Source organism: Centropristis striata, chromosome 7, assembly GCF_030273125.1.
Source record: "Centropristis striata isolate RG_2023a ecotype Rhode Island chromosome 7, C.striata_1.0, whole genome shotgun sequence".
Lineage (NCBI taxonomy): Eukaryota > Metazoa > Chordata > Actinopteri > Perciformes > Serranidae > Centropristis > Centropristis striata.
In genome coordinates, this window is record NC_081523.1 from 8,168,033 (window position 1) to 8,190,517 (window position 22,485).

The following is a 22,485-nucleotide window of genomic DNA, read 5'->3' on the forward strand; positions in this document are numbered from 1 at the left end:
GCTATATTGTGCAATATTGCCTTTATTTAAACTATGTAAAGGTCAGTAGGGATATAATTTTTCTAATAATGCATTGGCATTCTTTGTTTTTTGTCACATTCATTTTACTACAGTGAAGAATTTCAGGTGAAGTAGATTAGAGGATTTTTGGTCCCAGAGAATGCTTTTGCACTACAGCACCTCTCCCACAAGTCACATTTAGGGAAATAAAAATAATGCTATACAAATTAATGTATACAAGTCACGTTTTGTATGTTCTGTATGAGAGGGTTCGACTGAGGTGACTGCCAACCATGAGATTATAATTTTATGAGATAATTGTAAAGGTTTTTTTGTTTTTAGACTCATAGGAAACTAATTATTTACCTTTAAGTCTCATCTGGAGCGTTTTAAATGACATCCAGAACACCTCAGCAATACGCCACAGATTAAGACAATCAACTATTCTAATTAACGACAGCAGAGAACCGTATGTCTAATGTAAAGTGTTTCAGTGAGCTCTGCAAGTAAAGGCTCAGTACATTAAAAATGCATTGTGTAGGTTTCTAGTAAAGTGGTATCAGTAGCTAGATTAGCTTTCTATCTCATAGTTATTGTTAATCTTTTTTTGTTCGGTTTTCCCTCCTTTTTTATACTTTTGACTAATTTTATTTCCTTTTTTTTCATTTTGACAGCTATTAGTATTATTACAATATAACTAAATTTCTCAGGAAACCAGCTAGTACTCACTTCTTTTTTGAGTTGATGGCCTATTTTTTATTGCACCTGGTATTTTTATTAATTTAAACAATTGTTTTATACAGTTACAGTTTTATATGTATTTCTATACATTCTTTTCTAGTTTGGTGTATTTAATATTGACTGCTGGTTTAAAACAAAATGTGTTTTGTGTTTTTAAAGAAACCACTTGGTTTAACATTGATTCTGTGTTTTTCCTCAATGACCATGTATTGAGCTGTATTGTTTAGGGTTTGTTGTGTCTTTGTTGTGATTAGCACAGATGAACAATGTGTGTGAGAGTGTTATCAGTGTGTGTGTCTGTTGGCATGATGAGACTTTTCATCCCATGAGGTTCATCTTTGTTCCTTCTCCTCTTAAAACTATTAATTTGGGGTAATTGTTTTTGCCGATGTTTCCCAACTCCAATCCAATCATAGAGGATGACCAAATTTGGCTTCATGTAGTGTTGGGCTGCCAAAAGTTTTCCATTAATAAGGAAATAATCCGTGCATCAGTGTTGACATGAATGATGTGACAGTGAGTATTCTGTTTGAACATGTGTTCCATCTTCTTCTGCACACCATCCACTAGAAAATTAAATAAACTTGGTTGACCTAATTTGTCTAAGCGTTTGAATGTTTTGGATCACTCGGTTCTCTGTTGCAGTGATTTTCAAAGTCGGGGGCCGCCATGGGGGCCTTAGTAAGTTGGTGGGTAGATAAGGGAACATGCTAAATAAAATAAAAATAATTATGTGGCTTATAAACAAACTATAGCAATATTTTTCAACTGCCTGCCAGTTAAAACATTACTGATAATAGGTTTTTAAAGGGGTCCCCCAGCCATAGGTTAATGGCATTTGTAGGGCTTTGATACGTACAAGTTTGATTCTGTTGTATTTTGGTTCTGTTTGGGATTATTCACTTCTAAAGCACAAAATAAACTGACATTTTAGGGACTTTAAAGGTGCATCCAGCCATTTATGTTGAGGCTACATCTAGTTTTAAGACATTCATTACATTACATTACATTACATGTCATTTAGCAGACGCTTTTGTCCAAAGCGACTTACAATAAGTGCATTCAACCTGATGGTACTAGACATAGACCATAGGAATCAAGTAAGTACATAACTTTAAGAGCCAACTGTCATTGCTACAGGAGTGCTATATGTTAAAGAAGAAAAGAAGAGAAAAGAATAAGAATTTTTTTTTTTTTTTTTAAATATATATATCTCTTAGGTGACCATGACTTAACCGAGGTATTGTTGGAAGAGATAGGTCTTCAGCCTGCGGCGGAAGATGTCCAGGCTGTCTGAGGTCCTGATGTCGGTGGGGAATTAGTTATTATTCATCAGTTCATCAGTATCATTAGTTATTATTCATCAGTTTTGTGCCTGTAGGTTGTAGTTGCTAACTGAATGTATTTAATAAAATTACCCAATAACAAATTGATAACATTCAAGCAGAGAAACTAGAGAAAAAAAGTGGTTACATGTAATATATATAATATGTAATAATGTATAAACTAGGGGAATATTAAGGGCCCAGAATTTTTGAGACCTCTTTACAGCAGAACACATGTACATCTCTGCAGAAAATGTTCTCTCTGTTTCCATTGAGCTTCAACAGACCCATGCTAATGTCAAACCTGCATAATATCCATACAAAGCTCAATGATTGGTACATCATAAATTACGAACTATCTCAATTTTATGTTGCCAATTGTGTGTGCTCTTTTAAAATGATCGTAAATTCCTTGCGGAACCATTGTTTGCTTGGCTCCTCCGTTAAGACGGACATGTTTCTATGACACACTCGTTCAAAGACGCAACGTTTGAAAATGGTAAATTTGATTCTGAACATTTCTAGTAAATAACTGTCCCCGTTAAAATAACCTAAACAGTTCTAAAAGTCATCAGATAATAAGATGTTTTAACGCGTTTAAATGTGTAAGGAGTTAGTCTAGAAACGTATTTATTGTAATGAGAAAATGCTTATTTTAGCTATCGTGCTAACAGGCTAAGCTAGGTAGCGACCAGAAATGAATGGCCAATCCTGAGGCTTTTTAAAAGTTATTGTTTGATGATTTTGTCTCTTTTTGGAAATCTTGCAGGCTGTAACCCTTCAGACGGATCTGGGGGAGATTAAAATCGAATTGTTTTGTGAGCGGGCACCGAGAACATGTGAGGTGAGTCAACTAATGTTACATTAAATTATATTGTTGTCATTGAAACTAACCTAAGTAAATAGAAGGAAAAATAATAATCCTATGCATTTAAACCTTTACTGGAGTAAAATTACGGCTCTATTACATCCAAATATTCTCAAAGTATCTACAGTAAAATTACTATTTTTTCAGAATGGCCCATTACAGATTAATAAATCGTCACCCTGTGAAAATAATCGCCTAACTAATTTTTTCAAGTTTTGCAGGAAACACAAAAAACTTCACCAAAAGTGTAATATATGACAGTTATTGATCATTTCACTCAAAAAGGATGTAACAAAGGATGGCTATTGGCATAGTAATAACACATTGGCATAGTAAATTATGTGACTTAAGAGAAATGAATGACTTAGGCAGTTTTTTGAACATGCCTTTGTGACTTAAGCAAGATATGGTAACACTTTATTTTGAAGGTGTCTACATAAGAGTCACACAAGCCTGTCAGAAACATGACATGACAAGTATCATGAGCATTAATGTTACTTCAAAGTGTCATTAATGTTCATGACACATCCCATGTCATGTTTATGACACGCTCATGTCACTCTTATGTAGACACCTTCAAAATAAAGTGTTACCATATCTTGCTTAAGTCACAAAGGCATGTTCAAAAAATGCCTAAGTCACATTTTATTTTGACTTAGGCATAATAAATCCGCTTAAGTCACACAGTTGACATAGGCCATTAGGCGATTATTTTAACAGTGTGACGATATATATATTATTGGATTATAAGTATTGATGCATTTATGAAGCATCACTAATGTTGCTGTTGGTAAAGGTGAGGCTGATTTGACCTACTTTATTTTTTAATGCTAATATCATTTTTGACCTGTTAACCTGTTCCCAAACAAAGTAATGGACTTTCCCAACATATTTTGTACTATTTGCAGAACTTTCTTGCTTTGTGTGCCAGTGGGTTCTACAACGGCTGTGTCTTCCACCGCAATATTAAAGGCTTCATGGTTCAAACTGGAGATCCTACAGGTACAGGATTGTTGTTGCATCAGCTGCATTTCAGCACAGGAATGTCAGAATTCACATTCTTACTTTATGATCATTGCTCCCTGTGTTTTCATTAAACCATTCAGGCACAGGCAAAGGAGGAACAAGTATTTGGGGCCGCAAATTTGAAGATGAGTACAGTGAACACCTGAAAGTGAGTACCTACCAACTATCTTATTTGCCTGCATTAAGAAGTTTTACCAAATATTTCATCAGGTATCAGTCTTTACTTATCACTTATGTGTTATTTTGCCTTCTTTTCTTTCAGCATAACGTCAGAGGGGTGGTCTCAATGGCAAACAACGGCCCCAACACAAATGGCTCCCAGTTTTTCTTCACATATGCCAAACAGCCCCATCTGGACATGAAGTACACAGTGTTTGGAAAGTATGCAACTTTTCTATACAGATAAATTAATGTTATTTTAAATAGAAATAAGGATTTTGTCTCTGGACAGTCGCTTACATTGTGCTTTACAGTTTCTGATTGATTCAAATATACAGGGTTCGTACGGGTGCTTGAAATCGTTGAAAATGCTTAAATTTTAAAGTTGTTTTTTCAAGGTTTGAAAAATGCTTGGATTTTGGATAAAGTGCTTGAAAATGCTTGGAATTCTTACTGTATTTCTCTTGCAATCTGACTATAGATAATCACATGTTCAATGAAAAAATAATAAATTGAATATTGAGATTAGCAAACTGTACTTTTGGTTGTTAAAAGTGTAAAACCATCGCTGTCGGTATGGTTGAGTGAAATGACCCATTTAGCAAGTAACTACTCATGTAAAACATGCAACTTACAACCGTTATAAGGTCCTGGAAAAGCTTGAAAATGGATCTTGAAACTCCTTGAAAAGTGCTTGAATTTGACCACTGAAAAAGTGTATGAACCTTGAATATATTTGCAGCTGACATCTGTCTCTCTTCAACATGTAGGATTATCGATGGCCTGGAAACTCTGGATGAACTGGAGAAACTGCCGGTCAATGAAAAGACGTTCCGACCTCTGACTGAAACTCGGATAAAGGATGTGACCATTCATGCCAACCCTTTTGCTGGATAAATGGCCATTAACACAAACATGGACTCTGATTTGTTTTGTTTTTTCAAAAAGCCTATCAATGTTGTGTCCAGTACATTGCAGGAATTAAAATGTATAAGACCCCAGACATCAACATGACCAGGAGACTGACTCAGAAACTGTAAAATGCTGAGTTGTCTTAATAAACTTACATTTTAATGTCAGAAATAAAATTAGATTTGGGTAAAATGCCCAGTGGTTTGAGTAAGTCAACTTCTTATTCATTATCCATGGACTAGTGCCAGATTTTTTGCAAAATACAGTGATATGGTGTCCCTGATTTCTAGCTTTGTATGATAATATTTTTCAAATAATGGTTTGCATCCACTTAAGGCCTTTTGTAATGAAGAATTATAGGTTTATCTTCACTTATTTATCTTCATGCATTCACAATTTGGTCTAAAAAGAAAATGTGCCTGACTTTTTCAGCACTGCTATACATATTGAGATGTTTGTTTTCCTGACAGGCTATGTAAATAAATTGTCAATGTTTTGTACTAAATAAAACTTGTATAATTTTTATATTCTGTTTGTTGTGCTGTTTATTACATTATAGCGTTATTGACAGCTCTTCATGCAAAAAAAAATACATATTTTAAATGTCATTAAAAACAAGCTGCAGAAGGCTTGGTTAGAGTTAAAGAAAGTAGTGTTTTCATTAATGAACTACAAATCTGCGACTGCCTACTACGTCATCACTAGTGGACGAAACCGGTCGTGCTGACTGTAGCAGATACATGCAAAGTAAACGAAAACTCGAATAAATCATGGCCTCAGACAGTGCTTTTAAAGTAAGTCTACTTTGTTTGCATGATTTTAATCACTGCTTTATGACTCAAAATAAATTACAGGGGAGTTATTTTACGTAAGGTACTTTGTGTACGCCTGACAGACTTTGTGTTTGTTTGCATGTGTGTGTGTGCTCCAGGTGTCCTCTCTAAAGGGGAAAGTGGCCCTGATAACGGGGGCCAGCTCGGGCATCGGGGCAGGCACCAGCGTCCTGTTCGCCAAACTCGGAGCTCTGTTGGCTCTGAACGGCCGCGACGTGGAAAACCTGAAAAAAATCGCCAAACAGTGCACCGACTGTGGAGCTGCAGAGGTAACTGTCCCACTGAGCAGAACACTGTGACCGATAACGATATTGATTTTTTTTTTTGGCCGATATCCGATATACCGATTTTTTTACAACTCATTTAGCCGATTACAATACCGATATTTTTTCCCCCGCATAACTAATAGCCACAATCAGGGCAAATTTGGCCAATTTCCCAATTGACATAATAAGTAAACATAACCTGTGTTCACTGGGAACATGTGAAAAGTGCAGCTGTACAGCAATTAAACCCAAATTGAATAAAACTACATGTACCTTCCAGACTGATGCTTAAATTCAAATTTAACTTAAAACAGGAGCCCAATATGTGACGACTCAATCTGCACTGTGCTAACAAAATCACAAAAAGTAAAAAAAATAAAAGCAGCTTCAGTCCCTAATCAGAACATAAATAAACAGGTGGGCTCAGACTACACTGCACAATTCTATGAGCTACAAACAAGGTGCAACAGAGAGGTGATGTGCACCCCATTATTATATCAGTTTATTATATCGGCGGCTATCGGCGTGTTGGCCGATGTCCAGTAGTTAATTTTCAAGCCAATATCGGCCGACATGCATCCCTACTCTGGAGTCCATCTATTTATTGAAAATACACGTTTTATTTACAGTGATAACTTTATTTATATGTCGTCACCCTGTTAAAATAATCGTCTTACTCATTTTTTCAAGTTTTGCAGGAAACACAAAAAACTTCACCAAAAGTGTAACATATGACATTTATTGATCATTTCACTCAAAAAGGATGTAACAAAGGATGGCTATTGATATAGTAATAACACTGTGTGTAAAGTATGTGACTTAAGAGAAATAAATGACTTAGGCATTTTTTTTAACATGCCTTTGTGAATTAAGCAAGATATGGTAACACTTTATTTTGAAGGTGTCTCCATAAGAGTCACACAAGCCTGTCAGAAACATGACATGACAAGTATCAGGAGCATTAATGTTACTTCAAAGTGTCATTAATGTTCATGACACATCCCATGTCATGTTTATGACACGCTCATGTCACTCTTATGTAGACATTTCTATCAGCACAATTAATATTGGCAGGATTTAATGTTTTTAGCAGGATCTAGTTATTCCAAACGGTTTCATTTTGGCAACATTTGAAATGAGACGTAGAATAAAATGATTTTGATAGAAATATCACAATTTCAAGCTTTGTTTTGGTCACTTTTTCTAAAAGAAACTTTAATAACCTGTGATCTGTTCAAGGACTGTCAGAAAGTTAAAAATCTGACAGTAATGTCCGTTTCTTTCAACAATAAACAATGTGTTTTAGGCAATCTATTAAAGAAAAACATACTTTTCAAACCCGCCAGCTGGTTGATGTATTGAACCCCAATGCATTGTGGGATGAACACATAGCATATTTTAAGCAAGTTTAGGCATATTTACAAACTTTCATAAAAACCCTGTTAAATGGGCATATGCAACATCAATGCAAATAAATGCAAATGCATGTATAGTATAGTAGTTACGACTTGAAGTTACATTTAAACTCTTGCAACTAAGCTTCTTTTATCATCCACACATTAACACACACCCTACTGACTGCTCTCCCCTATGATTTAGTCAATTGTTTTAGCTTCAAATGACTTTATATAATTATTTTCTGCTTTAATGAGTGCTTTTTATAAATACAATTGTATTGGAGTCCGAGGGGACCATTGTCAAAAGCAGCCGATTGTTTGCCATGGGTCCTAATTTAAAGTAAACCACACTATCAGGGGGGTAAGGAGCAATCTGTCTGTCATGTTGAAAGAGACAGACAGAGATTTCCTTTAATGTATAATATGCAAATGCAGAGCTGTAACTTTCCTAAAATAATAATTCAGTTTTTTCCTCTGGGTAGCATTAATTACATACCTAAAAACTTATTTTTCCTCTAAATATCAAACAGTAACTTATTCTTGAGGTCCCTAGGGACCCCAGTCGGGTAAACAAAATTATTTGTTTAGTATTGCTTGAATATTCTTTAGAAATCTGTGTAAAAATGCCTTTAAAGTGTGAACATACTGAAACACTGAGTGTGTGTGTGTTTGTTAGCCTCTGCTTGTTCCTGGAGACCTGACTGATGAGGAGACGGTGAAGCAGACAGTGGAGCAGACTATCACTCACTTCGGCCGGCTGGACGTCCTCATTAACAGCGCTGGGATCCTGGCCATGGGCAGCATAGAGACCACAGGCCTGGAGCAGTATGACAGGATCATGAACATCAACGTCAGGTAGGATGTCAAACACCTGACAATCATTAGAGAGACAAAATAACTTGGTGTTTGTTTCTTTTTTAGTTACAGCACCTAAACAAAACAGAAAATGCCTGTTTTATTTCAATATTATTTGAACAAAAAAAATGTTCGGGTGGTAAGATGATCAGAGAGCTGATTGGAGGAAAATTTAAAGGGCCGTTTTATTTATTTGCAGGTGCATCTCAATACAATAAAATAAATTTTATAAAAAAAAATCAATCAAATGAATTTCATCACACAAAAAGCAGTAAATGATCTTGTTTTGAGCTGCTACTGGTAAGAATACATGTTATGGTAAGGCTAACCCTAACCCTAATGTTAATGTGGAGTAAGTCAGATATAGCAGTAAAAAATGGTAAAAACTACAATCATTATATCACTTTTCCATTTATTGTAAATATAACATAAATTGAAACAACAAAAACAATATGGAGCATGTATGTTATGCAGTAAACCAGCAGTTTATTAGGTTAATGCAAAAAGACACAAAAATGACCAAAAAATGTAAAATGACCAAAAAAGACACAAATTGACCAAAACCCCCCACAAAATAACCAAAAAGACGTAAAATGACAAAAAAAAGACACAAATAGACCAAAGAAGACACAAATTGACCAAAAACCCCCACATAAAATGACCAAAAAAGACACAAAATGACAAAAAGACGTAAAAATGACCAAAAAAAGACACATATTGACCAAGAAAGAGACCGAATGACCAAAAAAAGACGTAAAATGACCAAAAAAAGACAGTGTTTTTTATCAGTTGCGTTTTTGTGCACCTTCAAAATAAAAGTACTGCGGTTGTAATGATTTCTTCCAGGTAACCTCACACGGGCCGGATGTGTTGACTTTGATGTTACTTTCTGATCCTTGCAAGTGGAATAAAAACATATTTTGCTTTATTTGTGCACAATAAAACACAATGAGTACAATGAGCTGTCGTACCTCAGGTTTGGTCTTCTCCTCCTGCTCCCTGGCAGCCCTCATGGCCAAATAAATTCTTTGTTTGTGGCGAACAGCTTCAAGAAAATCCTAAATAAAGACGTCTGTACCTTTCAGGACAGTGGCTTTGCTGATCACCTCTAGTTTGCTCCTATGATGCAGAAACTTGACAGCAGTGGGCTGAGTGGAAGATGATGGAAGCTTTCCAGTCAGCAGCGTCTTTACTTTGTCCTCAGACCATTTTACATTGATTGATTCTTTTATGCCATCAGTGACAATCTTATTTAATCTGGACCGACCTTCTAGATAATCACTTCAGCCATTGAGTGATTGTGACTGTTTCAGCATCAGTCTTGGCAGATATTGCTCCATGTCCTGCAGTAATCTTTAAAGTCATGAAGAGTGAATAACCCTGAGGTTATGCTCTTCTCTCTAACTCTTTTGTTGGAGGAGTCAATAAGAATTTCAACAGGATTTGATGCTTTTCTTCACCTGTTGCTCTAGAAGTGCAGAGAAGAGGAGAAGTCCTTTTTCTGCTCAAGTAGTTCACGGACCTGGGCCACACACATGGTCTCCTCCGAATAGTTGTTGGAGCTTCCCTTAGTTGGCATGGCAATATGAAAATCAGGTCCAGTAAAGCCCAAAATGAGGCCTTCAAGGTTGCAGGCCTGGATGATGTGAGGCCAAAAGGATTCGGCACCCAGAGCTGGATTTCTGCCCCAGATTGATGTTAAAGTTTGTGAATCCTTGGTTTGACACAATTTGTACTAGTATACTTAAGACAAATCAAGGATTCAAAGGATTTTAAGTAGATGGAGTGGAGTCTATCTCAGCAGCAGCCATCTTGGAAACCACGGAGGCGTTGAGCATTCAAGGAAGGATTCAAGGAACTTTATTGTCACACCAGGCACATGTTCACACAGGGGACGGAAATGAAAATACCGTAACTGAGGACCCGGGGATGGAATAATTCAAAAATAAATGTAAGAGCCTAAGGGCATAAAGTAATAGATGGAATAAGTAAAAGCACTAAAAGCAGCAATTAGCATAAAAAAATTCAATGTTCAATTAAAATTAAAAGATGAGCAAAAGATGTGCTGTAAAGATGCAACACTGTTGCAAAGTGGCACTGCAAGTACCCCGAAAGGTGCAAATGAATATCTGTAATGCAAAGGAATATATGTAAGGAGGATACAAAAGTAGACTTTTTTAATATTAGCCAGCTCTACTGATTAGGGATGCACGATATTGGATTTTTTTGCTGATATCTGATATGCCGATTTTTTTGCAACTCATTTAGCCGATTACCGATACCGATATTTTTTCCCACACAACTAATTGCAGAGATCTTCATCTCTTTTCTGTAGTGGAATTAGCATACACAGTATTGTGGAGCATACTCTTATCACATGTGTTATGTAATATTCATTCCTTGTGCAAAATAAGAAAAATACTTGATGCTTAAAACTCCATACTTATTTTTGACATCGTACTTAAAATTTGGATGATGCTCTCCCTGAGATAATCAATAACAATACTCACAATCAGGCCAAATTTGGTCAATTTCACAGTTGACATAATAAGTAAACATGTGCTTAAGGTGCAACAGAGAGGTGATGTGCAAACAATAAAAAATTCCAAACATATGACAGACATAGGCGCAGAGGTTGTGCATTTAATCAAGTAAGCAGCACCGCATTATTTAATCTGTTTATTATATCGGCGAATATCAGCGTGGTGGCCGATGTCCGATAGTTCATTTTTAAGCCAATATCGGCCGATACAGATAACATGCCGATAATATCGTGCATCCCTACTACTGATGCAGTTGTTTTTTTACGTCCTCAAAAGAACAAAACTTCAGTAGTTCTTACTCCCTAACTCAATATTCAGTGTTCAAGTAATAACTACTAATTTTGGCTCCAATGTCAATGAACTTTTGCTTCATATTCCAGATCTGTATACCACCTGACTCAGCTTTGTGTTCCTCACCTGATCAAGACCAAAGGCTCCATCGTCAACGTGTCCAGTGTGAATGGACAGAGAGCGGTGGGTATTAAGCAGCTCGACACGCTAAATGTTACTTTTAGTATCTTTGACAGCTGTGACACACTGTTTTATCTCTGTAGTTCCCTGGAGTGCTGGCCTACTGCATGTCTAAGTCTGCCATCGATCAGTTCACATGCTGTACGGCGCTCGGTGAGTGAGCCATTTTTCTCTCCTTATAATTTCTAATTCAGCAATATACAACGTTCACCATATCAATAAAGTTTTTTTGGTATTTCAGAGCTGGCAGCGAAGCAGGTCAGGGTGAACTCTGTCTGGTAAGTGTTGGGGATGTAATCAGACATCAGTCTGTATCTTTATGTTGATGGTCAACAATACATATGATCCTCTAGATTTTTTTCATTTAAATGTCTGACAGAGCTCACACGACCGATCGCAGGCCCCTGAATTGAATCTAAATCGTAGAAAATATTGTATCTCTGTCTAAGGAATCAACACATTGCATCATGATAAAATTTGTCGTTTACACACCTAGCAAGTGTTTTAATGACCAAATTACAGTATATTAAGTCGTTAAAATTAGCTGTACTTTGACAACAGTAAAATGCTGCTTACATAAATGCATCAATACAAATAATCAAATAATATATATATACATATATATATATATATATATATATCAGGGTTTGTACGGGTGCTTGAAGTCCTTGAAAATGCTTGAATTTAAATGTTGTATTTTCAAGGTTTAAAAAGTGCTTGGATTTCGGATAAAGTGTTGACATTCTTACTGTATTTCTCTTGCAATCTGACTATATCCGTGGTAAAGTGAAATCTCCCCTTTTTAGCATGCAAGTACTCATCTAAAACATGCAATTTACAACAGGTGTAAGATACTGGAAAAGCTTGAAAATTTAGCTTGAAAGTCCTTGAAAAAAGCTTGAATTTGACCACTGCTAAAGTGTACGAACCCTGATATATATAACAATCTGAGTGGGTTCATTCTGCACAACAAGTACTGTTACTTTTGATACTTTAAGTACATTTTGATGCCGATGAGTAATTTCAGTGTGGTATTAGTACTTTTGCTTAAATGAGAGATCTGAATACTTCTTCCACCACTGGAACACATATCCTATGAATTATAATATTGTATCCTGACCCTGCTGCATCTCCTCAGCCCTGGTGTGATCATCACAGATGTCCACAAGAGAGCAGGACTAGATGAGGACCAGTATGCTCAGGTAACACATCATCTCAATACTCTACATTTCAACTAATACATAGTAGTATTATAATATAGTAATTACCCAAATCATTTTTATGTTAATGTTTGTTTTTAATGGTTAATACACCAGTATGTAGAACATGGGTCTCAAACTTGCGGCCCGCACGATATTTTGTGGCCCTCACCTTGATATGAAAGTTTAATGTGAGTTTTATATGAATGGCACTTTACCGTGTTGTGTTTTGGAACACAACAATTTTACTTTAATTACTTTTTTGGTAATTCTGTCTTTTTTGTGTATTTTTTTTTTGTAATTTTGTGTCTTTTCTTCAAGTAATTTAGTGTCTTTTTTAAAATTTTGTGTATTTTTTTGTAATTTTGATACTGCCTCCAGCAGCCCCCAGGTAATTTGAGTTTGAGACCCCTGATGTAGAAGCTCTTTAACCAAAATGAAATTTTTGATGCTAAAATATAATTATTGTTATCCATGAATTTTCAAATTTACTGTTTTATAAACAAAGCTGCAAAAATAGTTAGTTACTTGCATTTTCTAAACAGAAAAATTAGTTTTAGTGGTTGAATGATTAATTTCTGACCCAACCAAGTATTAACTATTCTACTTTTTAGAAGCCTGACATTTCTATTTAAAATATCCTTTATCTTTATTGATCTTATGTATTCTAATTTTATAAGACACCAAGTTTTGAGTTTTCATTATCTGTAAGCCATAATCATCAAAATTACAAGAAACACATGCTCGAAAGAGTTTCACTTTCCGAAATAACTGACAAAAAATATTGAACTTTTTCACGATATTCTAATTTTTTGACATGTACCTGTATCCTAGCATGTGAAAGCAGCGTCTCACAGTAACTCTTAGTGTCTTTTTCCTCCACCAGTTCCTTGATAAGTGTAAGCAGACCCACGCCCTCGGCCGACCAGGACAGGTGGAGGAAGTGGCCCACAGCATCGCCTTCCTGGCGTCTGACGCTGCCAGCTTCATCACTGGAGTCAACCTGCCCATCGACGGGGGCCGCCACGCCATGTGTCCCAGATAAAGATCATGGATGTTAACATGCACCAGCCTGCTAATATAAAGCTTTCAATCTTTAAGTCTGCTTGTGTTTCTGTATCAAGAATCCTCCTATTTCCACTAAAACTGGCTGGGAGCTGATAAACAAACAAGGCTTTACTTCAAGGAGAGTTTTTCTTCATGTTTACAGCGGTTGTACAGCTCTGGGTGTGAAACCAATAGAAGGAAGCCCCTTATTTTCTCACGTTACTATGAAGTTTTCTTTGATGAAAAGGAACCGAAAGCTGCTTATCAACAAAGGTTTCAGACTTTTATTGAATTACCTGTTGAGTCATTAGACTTCATTCACGCAGCATAAAAAAAAAAAAATGCCTGTACAGACCAAACACTGTGAGCTCATGTACCGTGGTAGTGTTGTGTTGTGTTGTTGTGTTGTGTATTGTAAGAAATCCTCTGAGTTTATAGACTGGCGGGAAAAACCGCCATTGCTGCACCTTTGAGTAACAAATGCATAAACAGTAAATAAAAAAAAAAGAACGGTTGTCTGGGACAGTTTAGTTAGAAAAACACAAAAAATGTGATAAAATATGAAGTTGATGTTGAAATTGAAGTTGAAAGCTAATCAGAATTTAAATAAAACTTAAATAGAATCCACTGTAAGATAATAAAGGTTGCATAATTAGACATTTTTTTTACAGATACAAAAAAAAACCTTAACTTATAGTGTCAGACTCAGTGTCAGACAGTACAAAGAATATTGAAAACATTAAAATACTACCTTGAAAATATAATTTAATGAATTTGGCCTGCGTGTATATCTTACAATCTTCCCTTTTTTTTGTTTCGTAAAGCACAGACATAGCTTGGCGGAGAGCTGACATGACTTTATAATGTGAGTGTCAACTGTTGCAGCACCGGGTGTCACCTCGCCGTCTCCTCAGATTATATCAGGTAACGTCTTGTTTTGCTGCGAGATGAGAGGTGCAGTACGAGGTAGCATCTTGACACACTTTTCTCAGTTCACGCTGTGGAAAGCTTCGATCCACTCTAACGCGGAGCGTACCACACAGCAGTTGTTTGTGTATTGTTATTTGTACGAACGTGGGGGTCTCTCAGCACCGGACAGTTTTTAAAGGCTCAAAAAAAAAAAAGACTTACCTGGAGACAGAGTGCCTGTGTGTCTGAGGCACACTGTATACCTGAATGAGTGACATGATGCTGATACTGTATATGCCGAAAGGCTGTGAAACAATAACTATTGCACTTTATATTACAATATACAGTACATATACATGTATAAATAATACTTAAACATTAAAATAGGAATTATTGCATTTGCAGATGTAACTGTTCCTTATTTCTGTACAGATCTCTTTTGAAAAAAAAAGAAAAAAACGCTTTAGGTCGGGGGAATCGGACCGTGAAGAAAATATGATACAACATGGTCCGAGGTGACAGGATGAGACGTTCATATTACTTCCTTTCAAAAGGGGCGTTCAGGTCTTGTATCACACAAACAAGTCTCTGAAAAAGAAGCTTATTATTGTTTTCCATAGGCTGATTAGTGCTAGAAGTCTCTGCATTTTCAACGGGCCTCCTCTCTCTGGCGCCCCCTCCTGTTTCTGCAGTCCAAGCATATTTTGCGAAGAAAAAAAGGGGGTTTGTTGTGGAAACAGAAGGATTAGTCTCCCCCCCGTCCACCTGTCCCCCTTTCTTCATGCAGGTACTCCTTTGAGAAGTATTCTTGGATCCTCCTCGGGGTGCTATAAGAAGCACACGGGTCCGACCTCCAGGTGATAGCGTGCGCCGGGTTCTGTGCTCGGCAGGTTGTACACGTCCACGATGGGGAGTAGGTTCGGGTCCTGGGTCTGGAAGATGAAGTGGGTCTGGTGCCAGCGGCCATCTTTGATCTGAAAATGAAGGTTGCATTTGGTCACATGATGCAATGATGGATAGTTTTGGGATTTATCGATAAGATTTCCCCTCCACGCCAGATTATATGAGTGGAGCATCATCTTACCTTCCGACTAAGAACGTTTTTAAAAAAAATGTAATGTCTTCTTTTCGAGCCAAGAAATAAAAAAACAACAACGTAGGCTAGATGCATATATACATACACATACTCACATAGACACCATTATACAGATGTACATATAAACATATAAAAAAAAATACTTATCTAGGCCTATCCCCTCCACACTTCAAAATAAGAGAGTTCCACTTAATGTCAAATATATATATATATATATATGCATTTTTATATATTTTTTGAGGCAACCATAGAATATCAAACAATTTAGATTGGAGAGTTTGTATTACTCCTGCAAAGAAGACAAACAAACAAACAAATAACAACAACAAAACATAACACTGAAGGCAGTTACAAGAACGTCCTCATCCAGGTTGTAATCTATACTTATTCAGCATATAAATTTTCATAAGCTTTTTGAACCTAACAGTTGTTGTGCATGATTTCATTTCATCGCTGCAGTTGTTCCATATTCTCACTCCTTTACTTGTAATGCAATGATACTTAGAATTTGTCCTTCTCATAGGTGTTTTCAGCACACACGTGTTACAAGTTACAGCATGTAACTCCTTCAAAACATGAACTTGTTTTTAACTTACCAAGGTTTCCTGTGGAGTTCTTGAGTAGCATTTTTCTGTTTTGTTACTGTTTGCAAATAAAACCCAGCATTGTTTACATTTGTTACACAGCTTTGCACATGTTTTGAGGACAGAAATGCCCTCAATATGTTTGATAGACCTCGAGGATACACATAAAGTGTTTTTTTGAGGGCAACACTGCATGCAAACTTTAACTTTGCTCACAAGAAAACTCCACAGGGCACCTTTAATACAGAGATGAAAGTGGTATCGAACTTCTCTTCCAACTCTCAAGAAAAGAAAGCAAATGTACTTTCCAAATTTTTTTAACTATTTCTTTATGCATGCATACATTATGGATCAAAGTCTTGAGTTCTGCATAGACTCTCGCTCTGAAGTTCTACTCTGACTCCACGGCCCCGAAATATAACAATGCCTACCCAGCAGTCGTCCCGGGGTACAAGCGGCTCCAGCAGGTCGCCCGCCCTAATCTTCTCTCCTGACCAGGCCTTGAAGCTCACAGCCCTGGATGAAGGGTGCAGGGAGGGTCCTGCTGCCCACACAGGCGTGTTGAGGCAGTGGATGGTGATGTGCTGCACGGCCTCGGTGCTCAAAAGGTGGACGAAGTTCATCTGGATACGACCCACTCCGACCTCCAACTATAAAGCAAGAATTTGTGTTTCTCAAATAATCGCAATTTAGAAAATAGGCCTGTTTTAATGACACAAGTTGTTCAGAAAGTACTGGAAAGTATTTAGACACTGACATATAAAAGGCACAATCACTCTGGGAGTTTACTTCAAGTATGTAATTAGAATGGGTTCCATCTGGAATCACAGATTGTGCCTTTAAGTATGATTTTCTATCCCAATTATTTCAATTACAGTTAATGTAAGCACTGAGACTGTATGTGCTCTTGGATGAGCTGTGATGTTTTCAAGTATAACTCCAAAACAATAGAATAAAAAGGAGAGATTAAGATCCTAGAGGTTTATTTGCGAACAAATTATCCATCAAAAAAGAGCTGCGGTTTTCAGCGCGGAGCCAGAGAATGAACAGCTGTGCATCTTAATTCATCATATGAACATTTAACTCTAATCCCTTCGCCTTGAGAAGTTCTTAGAGAACACTCTCCACATGCAAACATTAAGATATTCATCTCATCTGCATAACAAGCTCCCAAAAGTCATCGTCTCCATCTCAGTGATGTGAGTTCACATTCTGCCGGAGCAAACGGCTAAATATAGCAGTGATCCGAACCTTGGATACCGTGATGGGTTTCAGGCAGGTCTGTCCTCCGCCGGTGAAGTTGCACATCACCTCAATGGTGTCAGCGGAGCAGCCGAGGTTGGGGTCGATCCAGTAAGTGCCTGTCAGAGAGCGGCAGCAGAGCACGAAGCGGCTCTTAATTAAAAAGAACGGAGTGGGTGTGTGCGCCGGAACGACTGAGCGCTTTAATTGTCTGCTCACCGTCGTGCATCCTCTGTTCACAGTTGTACAGGTCTCGACAGATTCGGGCCGGGTTGTCTCGGTTCCCCAGCGGGTTCTTCAGACTCTGGATCAGAGTGCTGAGATGCTGCAGGGTCTTGAAGATCTCCGTGCCCTGGTCTAACATGGGCAGGTCCATGCTCTGATAGACAGAAATATAGAAATGAGTGAAATTTATTTCTGAAAATGTTCCTTTTTTCCCCAACGTGAAAACATATGACAGCATATTAGGGCCAAGTAGGAATAAAATAAATATAGAACCCGAGGGAGGGGGGTAATTTTCTGAGGAAAAAGTAACAGATTTATGAGAGAAAAAAGTCATAAAAATAGGCTAGTGTTTGTTTTCCAAGAACTACATCACCACAAAAGCTGCTGCGTGCCTTGTATTATGTCCGCAGTGAGTGACTTCATCAAAATATACTTTGCAATCAGATTTAGCAATACCAATCACCATATTATCATTAGTATCCAGACTTTGAAGAGACATTGCTGTGAATTGGGCCTATTCAGAATAAAACGCCATACTAATTTGGATGAGGTGATATCTTTTCTGCATCAGGAACCAAAAAGCAACAGACAGATGCAAGGTTATCGCTGGTTATATCTATGCCACTTTTTTCTCATAAATCTACGACTCTATTTTCCTAGATTTTCCACTTTTAATCTCATAAATCTGCAACTTTATTCTCCTAGATTTTCCACTTTTAATCTCATAAATCTGCAACTTTTTTTCATACTTGGCCCTAATATGCCGTATAAACATGACAGAACAGTACAAATAAAATGTACAACAACAAAAAAAATCCTTACAATTCATGGAAAGAGTGCATGTACAATTCAGTCTGCACAGCAACTATAATGTCAACAAGTGAGGTAATAAATCAGAAATATGACCTCGGGAGCTCGACCAGGTTAAGTCTAGGAAGACCCAATACACAAGTAAGAAAACTTAAATATGTTGCAAATAAAACAAAACTTGTAAAAGTAAAATTACAGTAAAGGTTTGATAAGTCTAATTCCCAAAGTATAGGCAATAAGACGTCATTTAGCAATTTTCTAAAGCAAGGAGGTATACTTTTTTTGTAAGGCTGTCCTGAAATAAAGAACTTCTTATTCGACTTACGACTTTATCAACTAATCAATTCGTTGATATTATTGACAGATTTGTTAAGTTTTAGTTTATCCACAAAGAACCATGCAAAAGTACCACTTTCAATCATTTGTTTACCAGATGTAATGAGATTAGCTCATACATTTCTTTTGAAACTTCCTATGGCATGAAAAAAACATTTTTAAAAAGTGGTTTATCAACAAAATAAATCTAAGACCAAAACAACCGATTAATCAACTAAGCGACAGCCCTTGTTTTTTTCTTTATTTGGACTTCTGACTTGTTAAAGTTTATACAGACCCAATAAACAAGACAAGCTAAAATTCTTAAAATTGAGACCTCTCCTTCCTGACATGTTCAACAAACTACACTTGGGGTGGGCCTCAGACAAATTATAACAAAAGTATAGGCAGAATATTTTTGCTATCTTTTAAAGCAAGGAGGGGAAAATTATTTCTACTTCCTTAGGATACCTCATCTCTAATATTTTATTTTTAATCCCAGGATGTCCTGAAATAAAGAAATTCTAAGTCGACTCACGACTTTATCGACTAATCAATTCGTTGATATAATTGAGTTGTGGAAAACTGTTTCTCCACATAGAATCATGCAAAAGTACCACATTCAGTCTTTTGTTTACCAGATGTAAAGAGATTAGCTCATACATTTCTTTTGAAACTTCGTTTGGCATGAAAAAAGCATTTTAAAAAGTGGTTTAATTTGTTTGATATACTATGGTTGACTGATAAGAAAATAAACAAATACATAATAATAATAATAATATATTTATTTTACATTAAGTGGCTATATATAGAGAGAAAATCTCTTATTTGAAGTGTTGAGTATAAGGGGAGAGGCCTAGATAAGTATTTTTTACTTTAGCCTACTCCCTTTTTTTTCAGACCAAAATGATATAAGCAAATGCGGATTGAATATTAAGTTTACTGGTTCTTATATCTATCTTATTACTTAGACGGGGCAGATGCATGTATATGTATAGGGCTATATATACTGTATGTGTGTAAATGTTTATATGTTTATGTACATCTGTTTAATTTCTATGTGAGTATGTGTATCTATACGTATATGCATCTAGCCTACGCTGTTGTAGTTTATGGTGTTTATTTTTCAATTTGAAAAGAAGAATTAATAAAAAATGAAAATGAAATGATTCATCGACAAAAGAAACCTTCGACCAAAACAACCGATTAATCAGCTAAGCGTGGACAGCCCTAGTTTTTTTGTCAGACTTTAGTTGGACTTCTGACTTGTTAAAGTTTATACAGACTCAGTCAGATTAATAATACCAATTAAGACCCCAACAATCAACAGATGATTCATTGCAATTAGCATAGTTTCCCTCAAAACAAACCTCTGGCCTCAGCGCGGCGTGGGAATCAATGATGACTTGAAAGGCGGCACCGAGAGCCTCATTTCTCTACCAAAGAAGACAGCAAAGCAATGAGGTAACCACAAACACGGTCATTTTTTACTTCTGGACTAAAACAAGCCATCATTCCCAAAACCCTGATTTGACAACAGAGAGAAATACTTACAAGGGAGAGAGCAGAAGTGGACAGACCCTGAAAACCACACAGAAAAAAAGTGTTATTTGTACCATGTATGTGGACAGAGTTTGCTGTTTGTACTTGTTGTCTCTCACTTCTGGAAATCTGAATTTCCACTGTTGGTGGCGTGTTCTGCCATTCTCATCCAATATGCAGATATGCACAGAAACAATGATGAATTCACAGGAAATGAGGCATGAACGAAGAGGAAATAAAGCATGTCGAATGCAGAAGAAGAAGAGCCGACGGCTAACATCTATTTCAATCAGATCACAGTGGAAAACAAGCAGGTCCGTAACCAGTTAGATTAGTCTCTTTATGTGCTCACAGCTCAACTATGGTGTAGATGCACAAATTAGTTTTTTCCTCTTCAAATGATTTTCCAGCAGACTGGATGCTGCCAAGTGCCCTTTTCTTCTCTTTTCTTTTTTCTGATCCGAATTATGAAAACACACTTTTTAGCAATGGTACATTTTGAATTTCATGAATTCACAGGAGAGTCAAAACACTTAAGACTAGTGTTCTGTGAACTCCAAAAGACTGCAAATCAGTCAGCGTGCTCCGGTCTTTTATCCCCTCGGAAATTTGCTCTCCTTGATCTTGAGTTCTGTTAAAAAAAAAAACGCTTGAAGAACCGCTTTTAACCGAGCGTAATTCTCATTGGTGATTTTTTTTTCATGCCTTTGACTCAAATCTAGATACATAAAAAGGGAAATTTGTCATTTGTACAAAATGAAAAACTTACTGGGGGTCCAGGTGGTCCGCGAGGGCCACGAAATCCCTGAAAAATTACATCAGCGCATTAGCCTTGTAATTATTTACAATTTGGCCTGTATAGAAAATGATAAAGTAGATAATTCATTCAATACTAAGCTGGACACAAGCCTGTGAATAATCACTCACCTTTGGTCCTTGCAACCCCTATTAGAGATGAAAGAAAAAGTAATCAATATTCACAATAGAATTAGTTTGAGAGCAGAACAAATATTATTCCTTCATGCACAGTGTAGCATCGTCTTAGCCCAACAGTATCTACTGCAGAGATGGGCAACTTAAATGCATCAGGGGCCCACAATTCTTCATGGACACTACTACAGGGCCACATATAGGACCGTGCACTTCACCAGATATGATGAAACTGCAATTTTAAATATATTAACAGTGCAGTAACTTCACATATTTCATGCTCAAATGCATGTATAACAGTATAAATAGGAATACAAAAGGTTTGAAGCAAATAAAAAATAAACACTGACTGAGATTTATTTTTTTTCAGTTCACAAGATTACTTAAATTAAGATTGTTAAATCTAGAAATAAGCTTGTTGAACCCTTAAAATAAGAAATTAACTCTTAAAACAAGATAAATTATCTAACACGTCTAAATCTAAGTATGTTTTATCTTAAGAACCAAATAATTTGCAGTGTATGACAGTATAAATAGGAATACAAAAGGTTTGAAGCAAATAAAAAATAACCACTTACTGAGATTTCTTTTTTTCAGTGCAAGAACAGCACACCAACATGAATTGCAAGAAGTAATTTTGAGCATTTTTACACTGCACTTTTAAGATTTCATGCTCAAATGCATGTATACCAGTATAAATAGGTGTACAATAGGTTTGAAGCAAATAAAAAATAAACACTTACTGAGATTTCTTTTTTCAGTTCACAAGATTACTTAAATTAGTAATAAGCTTGTTGAAAACTTAAAATAAGAAATGAACTCTTAAAACAAGATAAATGATCTAACACGTCTAAATCTAATTTCTTCATCTTAAGAACCAAATAATTTGCATGTATAACCGTATAAATAGGAAAACAAAAGGTTTACTGTGATTTCTTTTTTTTTCAGTGCAAGAACAGCAGACCAACAATAATTGCAAGAAGTCATTTTGAGCATTTTTACACTGCACTTTTAAGATTTCATGCTCAAATGCATGTAGTTGTACTGAGGGCCACTTCAAGTGAGGGTGCGGGCCGTATGCTGCCCCCGGGCCTCCAGTTGCCCATCCCTGATCTACTGTATGAATTGCCCTCTTGCTTCTTTGCGAGCCTACACTCAGGAATCGTATTTCTACCCTGCAAATCCTATTT

General features: G+C 36.6%; 3 protein-coding genes across 3 annotated transcripts in view; 2 read left to right on the forward strand and 1 right to left on the reverse strand.

Annotated features, from left to right (window-relative positions):
• Positions 1-2,488: 2,488 nt before the first annotated feature.
• On the forward strand, positions 2,489-5,556 carry ppil3 (peptidylprolyl isomerase (cyclophilin)-like 3). Its single transcript, XM_059337516.1, has 6 exons — positions 2,489-2,565; positions 2,836-2,910; positions 3,843-3,936; positions 4,041-4,108; positions 4,223-4,341; positions 4,890-5,556. Exons 1-6 carry the CDS (start codon positions 2,563-2,565, stop codon positions 5,014-5,016), a joined length of 486 nt encoding a protein of 161 aa, XP_059193499.1. The 5' UTR covers positions 2,489-2,562; the 3' UTR covers positions 5,017-5,556.
• A 178-nt stretch (positions 5,557-5,734) lies between these two features.
• zgc:101858 (uncharacterized protein LOC449555 homolog) lies at positions 5,735-13,921 on the forward strand. The gene is made up of 8 exons (XM_059336971.1): positions 5,735-5,825; positions 5,963-6,133; positions 8,204-8,382; positions 11,306-11,399; positions 11,480-11,549; positions 11,638-11,674; positions 12,535-12,598; positions 13,482-13,921. Exons 1-8 carry the CDS (start codon positions 5,802-5,804, stop codon positions 13,638-13,640), a joined length of 798 nt encoding a protein of 265 aa, XP_059192954.1. The 5' UTR covers positions 5,735-5,801; the 3' UTR covers positions 13,641-13,921.
• The window catches only part of col27a1b (collagen, type XXVII, alpha 1b), a 96,940-nt gene continuing 88,366 nt past the window's right edge, over positions 13,912-22,485 (reverse strand). Inside the window, exons 54-61 of the mRNA XM_059336972.1 lie at positions 21,293-21,310; positions 21,135-21,170; positions 20,378-20,404; positions 20,194-20,259; positions 17,693-17,852; positions 17,483-17,592; positions 16,663-16,881; positions 13,912-15,525 (exon numbers count right to left, since the gene is read on the reverse strand). Of these exons, the coding sequence (XP_059192955.1) occupies positions 15,379-15,525; positions 16,663-16,881; positions 17,483-17,592; positions 17,693-17,852; positions 20,194-20,259; positions 20,378-20,404; positions 21,135-21,170; positions 21,293-21,310 (783 nt within the window). The 3' untranslated portion in view covers positions 13,912-15,378. The remainder of the gene's footprint in view (positions 15,526-16,662; positions 16,882-17,482; positions 17,593-17,692; positions 17,853-20,193; positions 20,260-20,377; positions 20,405-21,134; positions 21,171-21,292; positions 21,311-22,485) is intronic.